At 50.2% G+C, this 12085-nt stretch overlaps 1 protein-coding gene across 1 annotated transcript in view; it reads left to right on the top strand.

Moving 5' to 3' along the window:
• Positions 1 to 5158: 5158 nt before the first annotated feature.
• MB (myoglobin) overlaps positions 5159 to 12085 on the top strand; it is a 25037-nt gene continuing 18110 nt past the window's right edge. Inside the window, exon 1 of the mRNA XM_050927422.1 lies at positions 5159 to 5375. Coding sequence (XP_050783379.1) covers positions 5281 to 5375 — 95 coding nt within the window. The 5' untranslated portion in view covers positions 5159 to 5280. The remainder of the gene's footprint in view (positions 5376 to 12085) is intronic.

Below are 12085 nucleotides of genomic sequence, written 5' to 3' on the forward strand. Positions count from 1 at the left end.
TTCACCAACTGTAATGGCCCCTTAACCTCGTGACCATACACAAGTTCAAATGGTGAAAACCCTAAACTGGGATGTGGTACAGCCCTGTAGGCAAACAGCAACTGCTGCAACACTAGGTCCCAAGTATTGGAGAATTCGTTGATGAATTTTCGTATCATGGCCCCCAAAGTTCCATTGAACCTTTCAACCAGGCCATTGGTTTGATGGTGGTACGGGGTGGCAACCAAGTGATTCACCCCATGAGTTTCCCACAGTTTTTCCATGGTCCCTGCCAGGAAATTAGACCCTGAATCTGTAAGGATGTCAGAGGGCCAACCTACCCTGGCAAAGATGTCTGTTAGGGCCAGGCACACAGTGTTAGCCCTGGTGTTGCCTAGAGCTACTGCTTCTGGCCATCGGGTAGCAAAGTCCACTAAAGTCAGTACGTACTGCTTTCCTCTGGGCGTCTTTTTTGGGAAAGGGCCCAGAATATCCACAGCTACTCGCTGAAATGGGACCTCAATTATGGGGAGTGGCTGGAGAGGGGCCTTGACCTGGTCTTGAGGCTTTCCCACTCTTTGGCATACCTCACAAGACCGGACATACTTGGCAACGTCCTTGCCCATCCCCTCCCAGTGGAAGGACTTCCCCAACCGGTCCTTGGTTCTGTTCACCCCAGCATGGCCACTGGGATGATCATGGGCTAAGCTTAAGAGCTTCCCCCCGGTACTTAGTTGGAACCACCAACTGTTTTTGCGGCTGCCATTCTTCCCGGTGTCCACCAGAAAGAATTTCCTTGTATAAAAGTCCTTGGTCTATAACAAACCGGGATCGATTAGAAGAGCTGAGAGGCGGTGGGGTGCTCCGTGCCGCCGCCCAAGCTTTCTGAAGGCTGTCATCCGCTTCCTGCTCAGCCTGGAACTGTTCCCTTGAGGCTGGGGTCACCAGTTCTTCCTCAGACTGTGGACTTGGGCTTGGTCCCTCTGGAAGCGATGTAGGTGATGGGGTTGTTTCCGTTGCTGGTGAACCGCTCTCCGCTGGTGCACCTGAGGGTATTTTAGGCTCTGGCTGAGCCTTTTGGGTATGGCTGTCTGTTGCTTCTGCCAGTTCTGGCTCGCTGGCGCCCTCTGGCTTTGAGTTTGAAGATGTGGTTGCACTTGCTGGTGCTGGTTGCTGTTCCAGTTCCGGGCCTGGGACTGGAGATGCTGTGGCTGTTTCAGTGGTAGGCATGGAATCCGGGTCCACTACCTCTGTCTGGGTCTCTGGTAACACAGACGGGGCCTCTGTGGACGGCTCAGGATCAGGAATGGGTCTGGAAGCTTGCCTGGTTTGGCTACGTGTAACCATTCCCACTCTCTTGGCCCGCCTCACCTGGTTGGCCAAGTCTTCCCCCAGTAGCATGGGGATAGGATAATTGTCATAGACTGCAAAAGTCCACATTCCTGACCAGCCTTTGTACTGGACAGGCAGTTGAGCTGTAGGCAAGTCTACAGCTTGTGACATGAAGGGGTAAATTGTAACTTTGGCCTTTGGGTTGATGAATTTGGGGTCAACGAAGGATTGGTGGATAGCTGACACTTGTGCCCCCGTGTCTCTCCACGCAGTAACCTTCTTTCCGCCCACTCTCAAATTTTCCCTTCGCTCCAAAGGTATTTGAGAGGCATCCGGGCCTGGGGATCTTTGGTGTGATGGTGGTGTAATGAATTGCACTCGCATGGTGTTCTTGGGACAGTTGGCCTTGATATGTCCCAGTTCATTACACTTAAAGCATCTTCCATCTGATGGGTCACTGGGCCGAAGTGAGTTACTGGAGACTGGTGAGGTGGAAGGGTAGGGTATCTGTGGCTTTACTTGGGTGGTATGTGGGGTCTTTGGCTGTCCTCGGTTGTAGGGTTTATGGTCTGTGTGCCCCCTGGGGTAATCGTTCCCCTTGACAGTAGCTTTCTTGCTTTCTGCCAGTTCCATCCATTTGGCTCCAATTTCCCCCGCCTCAGCGATATCTTTGGGATTTCCATCTTGTATGTACCGTGTGATGTCTTCAGGAACACCATCCAAGAACTGCTCCGTTTGTATGAGGAGGTTCAGTTCTTCCAAGGTTTGAATGTTGTTTCCTGTTATCCAGGCCTCATAGTTTTTTGCAATGTAGTAGGCGTGTTTGGGAAATGACACCTCTGGTTTCCACTTTTGGGTTCTGAAGCGCCGACGGGCATGATCTGGGGTTATCCCCATTCTGTATCTGGCCTTGGTTTGAAAAAGTTTATAGTCATTCATTTGCTGCTTAGGCATTTCAGCTGCCACCTCTGCTAAAGGTCCACTGAGCTGTGACCTCAATTCTACCATGTACTGGTCTTCGGGAATGCTGTACCCAAGACAGGCTCTTTCAAAATTTTCCAAGAAGGCCTCGGTGTCATCACCTGCCTCGTAGGTGGGAAATTTCCTGTGCTGTGGAGCAATAATTGGCGCCGGGTTGTTAGGGTTGGCTGGCACATGCAGCCCAGTTTTTGCCAACTCCAGTTCATGTTTTCTCTGTTTTTCCTTCTCTTCATTCTCTTTTTGTTGTTTTTCCATTTCTTTTTGGTGCTTTTCCATTTCTCGGCGGTGGGCCAACTCTTCTTCTGCTTGTTTCCTTCGGTAGGCCACTCTTCTTCTTCTAGTTTTCTTTTGTGTGCTGCCTCCTTGGCTGCCTCTTTGGCTGCCTGTTCTCTTTGGTAGGCTGCCTGTTCTCTTTGGTAGGCTGCCTCTTTGATCTGTTCTTCTCTTTCTTTCATCTCCATCTCTTTTTGTTTTATTTCCAGTTGTCGCCTGTGTTCAGCTTCTTTGATTTGTTCTTCGGCGTCAATTTTTGCCTTAGAAGTCATGGTTCCTGTTTTCTTCTGTTGGGGTGCCCTCCGGTGTTTATCTTCTGAACTGCAGGCTCTGTTCCCTCCTGGAGTCTGCCTAGCAACAGTGCTTTTTTCCTTTTCTCTCTCTAGCTAATGTTCAATGAAGGGAAACCAGAAAAACCACTTTATTTGCATGCATATAAGTGCCGGTACTTGCCTCCTAATGGGAGGGCTATTGCATGACAAAAGACCCTCACAGTCTCTTAATGGCTTCTCGCTTAACATGCAAGCCACAAACTGCCAGAGAGAGTAGAAAAAAAAATTCTCTCTGGTTCCCTTTTAAAACCAACTGTTTCTCTCTGCTAAAAAGCCCTTAGCAGAGAAAAGAAAAATATAATATTCCTACTGGCTTCTGGATTCTGTCTATCTCCCACCCGCTGCCACTCATGTAATAACCTAGGTCCCAGATTTGGACCTTAGCGTCCAAAATATGGGGGTTAGCATGAAAACCTCCAAGCTTAGTTACCAGCTTGGACCTGGTACCTGCTGCCACCACCCAAAAAATTAGAGTGTTTTGGGGCACTCTGGTCCCTCTGAAAAACCTTCCCTGGGGACCCCAAGACCCAAATCCCTTGAGTCTCACAACAAAGGGAAATAATCCTTTTTCCCTTCCCCCCTCCAGGTGCTCCTGGAGAGATACACAGACACAAGCTCTGTGAATCCAAACAGAGTGAATCTCCCTCTCTGTTCCCAATCCTGGAAACAAAAGTACTTTCCTATTCCCCCAGAGGGAATGCAAAGTCAGGCTAGCAATCCAACACACAGATCTCCCCTTGATTTCTTCCTCCCACCAATTCCCTGGTGAGTACAGACTCAATTTCCCTGAAGTAAAGAAAAACTCCAACAGGTCTTAAAAGAAAGCTTTATATAAAAAGAAAGAAAAATACATACAAATGTTCTCTCTGTATTAAGATGATACAACACAGGGTCAATTGCTTAAAAGAATATTGAATAAACAGCCTTATTCAAAAAGAATACAAATCAAAGCACTCCAGCACTTATATTCATGCAAATACCAAAGAAAAGAAACCATAGAACTTACTATCTGATCTCTTTGTCCTTACACTTAGAAACAGAAAATTAGAAAGTAGAACTACTTCTCCAAAGCTCAGAGAAAGCAGGCAGACGACAAAAGACTTAGACACTCAATTCCCTCCACCCAAAGTTGAAAAAATCCGGTTTCCTGATTGGTCCTCTGGTCAGGTGCTTCAGGTGAGAGACATTAACCCTTAGCTATCTGTTTATGACAGGGGGCCCTTCGGTGCTGCTGAAGACATGGAGCGACTGAAGGGCACCACTGCCGAAATGCTGCCAAAGACCCGGACCACTGCCGGGTGAATACAAGTGCTGCAGCTCCTCCAACTTTGCCACAGGCCCCCTGAATCCTCTGGGTGGTCCTGATGATTAGGGGAGAAAACATTATCAGACAGGATCAGACTCTGGGTTCATCTAGCCCAGAGACCTGTCTCAGACGCTTCAGAGCCCTGAAATATGCAGATGTGGGATCATCTGCCCCGGACAGTAGGTCTAACCCTGGTCTCTCATAGTTAGAAATTGTTTTGAGCCCTGAAGCATCAGGTTTTGTATTGTTTGATGAATGGTTCCCTGGGGGCTCTGTGACACATTCTGGGTGTCAACTTGCAACATTCAAGCAGTTCAGTGCTATAATGTAATATCCCCCTTGGTTTCTTCCTGGTTCTGGAGACTGAGGAGGGGAACACATGGCATTTGGACCCAGAGGAACTAAAAGCTCCTGAGGAGACTTCTCCATGAGGCTGTGCGATTTTCTAAAAGAGAATCACCTGTTTTACTGGAGAAGAAAATAAGACTATTAAAAAGGAAATGTAAAATCTAATCCCAGATCAGCAGTGGAAAGGAAATACTCTTGTAATCAGTAACCAGTTCTACAGGAGAGCTGGACCCTCCCCTGTTGCCCATCCTGGGGGGATGAATGGGGGTGCAAAAGGACAGGTCACTACAGACAGACAGACATGGTCCATCTTGGTGCTGCCAAGTATGTGGTTCTGAAATCTACAGCTTGAAACTTTGACTCTGCCTCTTGGGTCCTTGGGACACCAGCTCTGTGACAGGGTCCTGGCACTGCACTTTAGCAGTGCCCTTTCTGCCCACAATGGGACATGTGCCAACCCAATAGGAAAAGCAGAAATTATTCCATCAGTGGCAGCCACAATAGCACCTGACCCAAAATAGCTTCCCAGAAAGAGAGAGGCAGATTAGGTTAGACTAGCCTGAAAGAGAGCGAAACTCCAGCTGACAATTGACAGGTGTCCGTCTGTGAGGAGGGATTATAAACCCCAGGAGTGAGCTCTCTAGCCGCACTCTGAGGCAGGGCATACAGCTGCACCACTTGGGAAACAACCTCATCTCTGCTTTTCTTTTTTTCAAGCGCCAACAAATTATGGGGCTCAGCGATGACGAATGGAACCGTGTCTTGGGCATCTGGGCAAAGGTGGAACCAGAACTCCCGGTCCATGGACAGGAAGTTATGATCAGGTAGGCATGAAACCGGTGAAGGAAGCATGAGAGAGAGCATGGCTCAAGAGCCTGGTGCACTGGACTTTAGGAATAATCTGCTTTTGAGCATCCCTTAGAGCAGGAGCAGGCAAACTTTTTGGCTTGAGGGCCACATCGGGTTTCAGAAAGTGTATGGAGGGCCAGTTAGGGGAGGCTGTGCCTCCCCAAACAGCCAGGCGTGGCCCGGCTCCCACCCCCTATCTGACCCACCCTGCTTCTCGCTCCTGATGGCCCCCAGGACTCCTGACCAATCCAAACCCCTGTTTCTTGATGACCTCCCCGGGCACCTGCCCATCCACCACCCCCCGTCCCCTGACCACCCCAAGACCACCTGCCCCAACTGCCCCATCCAACTCCCCTTCTCCTTTCTGACTGCCCCCCCCGGACCCCTGTCCCATCCAACCACCTCTTCTCCCTGAGTACCTCCTTACCCTCCACCCCTAACTTCTCCCTACCCCATCCAGCACCCCCTCTCCTTCCTGACTGCTCCCCGGGACCCTTGCCTCATCCAACCACCCTTTCTCCCTGTCCCCTGACTGCCCCCAGCTGCCCCATCCAACCCCCCTCTTTCCTCACTTCCCCCCCCCGGGACCTCTGCCTCATCCAACCACCCCTTCTCCCTGACCACCCCTGGAATCAACTGCCCCCATTCAACCTCTCTGTTCCCCGCCCTTTGACCACTCTGACCCCTATCCACTCCCCCGGCCCCTGACCACCCCCTGAACTCCTCTGCCCTCTATCCAATCCCCCTCCCCTGCTCCCTGCCCCCTTACCATGCTACCTGGAGCACCGGTGGCTGGCGGCGCTGCTGCATGATGACAGGCAGCTGCGCTGCCCGTTTGGAGCCAGCCACGCACCGTGCAGTACAGAGCACTGGTTCAGGCCAGGCTCTGCAGCTGCACTACCCCAGGAGCACGCCACCCAGAGCATTGCACCCGGGGCACAGTGAGCTGAGGCTGCAGGGGAGGGAGAATAGCAAGGGAGGGGCCAGGGGCTAGCCTCCCCGGCCAGGAGCTCAGGGGCCGGAGAGAACGGTCCCACGGGTTGGATGTGGTCCACAGGCCATAATTTGCCCACCTCTGCCTTAGAGGTTTACAGGTGAGAAACCGAGGAGAGTGGTTGTGTCTCATTAGCCCTGGGGCTTTCTTTTTCTCTAGTGTTTGTTTGAACTGACTTATTTCTTTATTGATCATTTGCTGTATTGATCATTCTGGTTTCTGGTTTAGAAGCTTTAACTTTTCAAGGTTCCCTCTCCTCCCGAAAATAAAAGGGTTGGGTTTTGTCACTGCCTTTGCCCTGAGCAGCCAACCCGCTAATGAACCTGAACTCCAGCTCCCCACTGATAGAGCACAGTGAAGCAAAATGTCGGAGTGAGGTGGGTGTCCCCCCGGGCCTTCCAGTTCCCTGCAGTTGGCCCCTCATGAGGTAGGGAGAGGAAACAGCATGGGAGGATACAAGGGAAGAGATGAGAGAAAAATCGCAAATAACCATTTTTCATCAAATGTGCTGTGACTACCTGTGATTTCCCCCCACCAAATTTCACATGATGAAGCCCCCCACCCCAAATCATTCCTTTCCGTTTCCTCTCCAGTTGCCTCTTCCAGCCTGCCACAGCCTCAGGCCAAACCCTCTAGGAATGTGGGAGGTAGGAGCCAAGCTCTTTTCAAAGCCCAGCTTGAGTTTGTGGTCTGAGATGGGGCACTTCCCCCCTCCAGTGGAGTGTGTGATTCTGAGGTTAGGGTGGGAGTTCTACCCGGGCCAAGCTCCAGGGAGGCCCCACAATACTGAGTCTTTGAGCATCTGGGGATGGAGCAGCGAGTAGCACTTCAATGGCCTTGAGGTCCCCTCCAGTGGGATGGGCATGTTGGGTTTTGATTCCCCTGGGCACCCTGTTTCAAGTGACATACACCATGAGCTTTAACAATAAATTGAGATCCCCTTCATGTATCAGTTCTGCCTGCCCAATTTCAGAGGTCACCAATCCCCATAGGTGCATGCTAAAAAAACTGCACATAAACATGTTCTTGGTTAAGTTGCTTTGAGTGCTTTACTTGTGTAATGGTAAGGTCATCTGAACTAAATGTGGTGCCAATGACATGTTGTCGATATTTTAAGAAGGGGCTGCTACCAGATTTCTCCCTTAGCCGGGGCTAAATCCCATATACCAGAGGTATGGCGTACACTTGCAAGGAGAGGACATGCAGATGACTGGAGAATCTATCAGTCTGCTTTCCCTCTTTGAACGAGAATGTTTTCTTTTAAGCCTAGCTAAGAAGGGGACCAACATTGCTTGGCAAACCCATACTCTGTGCCCTTCACTGGAAAGGTCTATTCTTTGCTCTTGAAAAATATCCTGAGTGTAGTATTCTGGTATGACAAATTTTGGTTCTGGTAGCAGCCACAGTATGTTAGACGCTTTCCAAACAGAAAAGAAGGAATTGTCCTTTCCCCAAAGAGCTCACAACCGAAAAGACAGACAGCGGGAGGGCAGGGGAAATGAATACAGCATAAACCAGAGGTGGGCAAACTACGGCCCGCGGACCACATCCAGCCCACAGGACCCTCCTGCCCGGCCCCGGAGTGCCTGGCCTGGGAGGCTAGCCCCTGGCCCCTCCCCTGCAGCCTCAAATCAATGCGTCACCGGCGCAAAGCTCTGGGCAGTGGAGCTGCGAGCTCCTGGGGCAGCGCAGCTGCAAAGCTGCGGTCTGACCCAGTCTCTGTGCTGTGCAGTGGCGTGGCTGGCTCCAGCCGGGTGGCACGGCTGTAGTGCTGCCAGCCACTGGTGCTCCAGGCAGCGCAGTAAGGGGGCAGGGAGCAGGGGTGGGGGGAGGCTGGATAGAGGGCAGGGGAATTGCGGGGGTTGGTCAGGGGCGGGGATGTGGATAGGGGTTCAGGTGGTCAGGGTGTGGAACGGGGGGTTGAATTGGGGCCGGGGTCCTGGGGGGGCAGTCAGGAAGGAGGGGGGCATTGGATGGGGCAACAGGGGAATGATCAGGGGCAGGGGTTCTGAGGGCGGTCAGGGGACAGGGAGTAGGGGTGTGGATGGGAGAAGGAGGGTTGGATGGGGTGGGAGTCCCGGGAGAGGGCTGTCAGGGGGCGAGAAGCAACGGGGGGTATCGGATGGGGGCAGGGGCTGGGCCACGCCTGGCTGTTTGGGGAGGCACAGCCTCCCTTAACCAACCCTCCATACAATTTCCGAAACCCGATGCGGCCCTCAGGCCAAAAAGTTTGCCCGCCCCTGCCATAAACAATAAGAAAAGATGTGGCTATATTCATAGTAGTGTATAGCCACATCTTGGCAATAGTGTTTTAATAACATAAGGGGGAAGAAGTGCAAGGGGTGTTTGTTTTTTGCATAACATACATAGATTATGCCTCATTACCCCAAGACCTAATCAGCCAGCAGGTTTCTTGTAGAAATCGAGGGATTTGAATACAGGGAGGCCTTGCAGACTTCTGTTGGCATAGTAGTGTGTCCAGCTTGTGCTAAGTGAAAGAGCTTGTAGGTAGATATCACCTCCTGGAAATATTTTTTAATATTTTTGACACTTGATGCAGCTGGATGCATTTCAAGCACAACAAAAATTGCTCTTCAGATGTATTTTTAGGAGTCCAAAAGATGTATCATCTTTGCAGGGCTGGCGCTTCCATTTAGGCGACCTAGGCGGTCGCCTAGGGCACCAGGATTTGGGAGGGTGGCATTTTGCTGCCCTTGGCGGCAATTCGGCAGCGGGGGGGTCCTTCCGCACTCTGGGTCGGCGGCGGTAATTCTGTGGCGGGTCCTTCACTCGCTCCGGGACCCACCGCTGAAGTGCTCCAAAGACCGGGAGCATGGAAGGACCCCCCCCCGCCCTGCCGCAGAATTGCTGCCAACGACCAGGAGTGCGGAAGGACCCCCGCCTAGGGCGCCAAAAACCCTGGCGCCGCTCCTGCATCTTTGGCAGACATAATTTAGCCATAGCCAGGCAGAGGATGAAGGGAGACCGATCACAGGCATAGAAATGATCATAGCCTTTCTTCCAATTTAGCGGTGGCTTTTTAACAAAGCTAATTGGTCCTGATAGGCTCCTTACATTGCACTGGGTGGAGAGTGTGTCTGCAACAAATTGCTTCGCTTATAAACTACTATAGCGTATCATTCAAATGATACTAAGCGAAGCAATTTGTTGCATGTCCTTCCCTGAGAGAGACCTCTGGGCCAATCATTTCTTTCTGCAACAAACCAGATCATGAGGAAGAAACAAACAAGAAGGAAAAGACCCATCTTGGTACATGTAGTACCCGATGAAGGACAAAATTGACACAGAAATCCTTTGTTTTAGTAACACTGGTGCCTTCTTAAATGAAAGCCCTGTCGAGAATGGTCACCCACATAAAGAATCTTTTTGCTGCCAGGCTGTTCCTATTATCCATATACTTGGGGTGTCTGTCAATTTAATCTAACTGATATAATGTTGTTGTAAGACTGAGAATCTGGACTGAGACTGAATGGCCCATAGAAGCTGAACTCCCTTCTTACTGCCCTCTAAGGGGTCTCCAGTTAAAGGTGGAGGGACTGGCATACCGGCTACTGGCCAATAGTATCATTCCACATGGCAGTGAAACATGGTGGCCATCATGTTGTGAGAGATGGTCTGGTGGTAAAGGCACTGGGTTCGAGAGATGTGGGTTCAATTTCTGGCTGTACCACAGACTCTTTGGCCAAGTCACTTTATCTCTCTGTGCCTCGTTTCCCCCTCATGTAAAATAAGGATACCAATTTTATTTGCCTCGTTTATTTGGAGCATATGATCTTCAGACCAGGGACGGCTTCTTTGTGTCTGTACAGTGCCTTGCTCAATGGAGCCATGATCTCAGTGCTACTATGACTCAAATGATACATACTTCTTAAGTGCGATAGAAATAAATAATAGTAATGTGAGCCAGTAGTCCCCTTTAATTGTCACTGTAGAACGTGGGCCAAAAGTGACGTTTCCTTTGGGATTGGCTGCCTGCAGTATCAAACCCGCCCCCCATGTCTCCAACCCCCAATAAATTCAGTTTGTTTTTTAACCACCTTCCCACCCTCTCCATTTCAGGGAACAGAGCTCCTGTTTGTAGCTTTGGATGGTGTGGGAGACTCGCTGGCCCTGGGATGGCTGCAGGCCTTGTGCTCCTCCAGCTCCTGTGACCCAGTTGCTCCCAAATAGTGCACAGCGGCAGAACCGCGGTGTCAGATATCAGGCTTAGCTGGTGGATGGGTGAGAGAAGTGGTAGGAATTAACACACACATTCTGCCATGGTGTTGGGAGTGCTGACTGCTGTCTGCACACAGACACAGGACTCTGTGGCACAGCACCCGGCTACATCTCTCTGTCAAAGGGCTTTTGGTAGCACCTTTGACTGTTGTATTTAAGTGCTGTACATGTATAACGTTGTTCCCTCCTGGGCAATTTAAGAGCAGCGCTGATGGGCTCAGATGGGAACACAGAGTTTAATGGCAGTAATGCCTCATGGAGCAGAGCTGGAAGAAGCAGCCAGGGCATTAAATTGTATGAATCCTCAGAGCCCCATGGCAGGTGAGGGAAGAAGGGACAGACAAATGTCAGTCACTCCGTCATGTCCCAGCTGGCCCTATGTTTCTACCCTGATCCTAATACACTGGCACAATCCCAGGTGACTGGTGCCAAAGGACTAAACAGTTGTGAAAAACAAGTAAGATGGGCACCTGCTCTGTGGCATCATTTGAAAATGTTAAGTGCACTCCCTGCCTGCCTCTCATGTGGAGAGATGGAGAAGGCTGGGATTGGTCATCTTAGAAAGGAGATAAAGACGAGGGAACAGGATTAAATGTTATAAGATGATGCTTGGTACAGGGGAGGAGCTTCTGTTCTCCCTGTCTCGTAACACAAGAACAAGAGGATATGCAATGAAATGTAAAAGCAGAAAATTCAAAGTGGATAAAAGGAAATACTTTTCCACATAATGTGCAATTAGACTGTGGAACTCACTGCCACAGGATGTTGTTGAGGCTAAGAACTTAGCAAACTTCCAAAAAGGATTAGGTCTTTATGTGGACAACAGGAATAGCCTGAGTTGTCAAAATTATTACTGAAAACTTGGAAAGGATCTAAAACTTCATGCTTCAGTACACTGGAAATAGTGTACTGGAGGTGCTGCCACACCCGTTGGCTTGAAGTGGTTTCCAACATACCCAGGGTTTACAGTTTGTTTCAATGGCTCTCAGCATCCCCACTATACAAATTGTTCCAACATCCCTGCTTCAAGGGTCAGACTAATCAGACAATTGAGGGCTAGGATGAGACCTTATTGGGAGGCAAATGATCCCGCATCTGCTTTCTAGTGCGGTTCTTACACCTTCCTGTGAAGTATCTGGTTCTGGCCACTATCTGAGAGTATGTCTACACTCATGGATGTATGCATAGGGATACCCAAACTCTAGCTAGCTTGGATATCAGAGCAGCAAAGCCATAGTCGCATGGACTAGACAAGCCTACCAAGAATCCTAGTTAATTACCTGTATGGCTAGCCCAAGCTGATGTCTGTTCTGCCTCAGCTTCACTGCTCCAGTATCCAGTCTAGCTAGATTAAAGCTAGTCTGGGTATGTCTACTCGAGCTGCAATCATGCTGCATGTAGAGATCAGTACGACACTGAACTAGATGGACCTTGGGTTTGATCGAGTCTGGT

This window comes from Gopherus flavomarginatus, chromosome 1 (genome assembly GCF_025201925.1).
Source record: "Gopherus flavomarginatus isolate rGopFla2 chromosome 1, rGopFla2.mat.asm, whole genome shotgun sequence".
NCBI classification, from domain to species: Eukaryota; Metazoa; Chordata; order Testudines; family Testudinidae; genus Gopherus; species Gopherus flavomarginatus.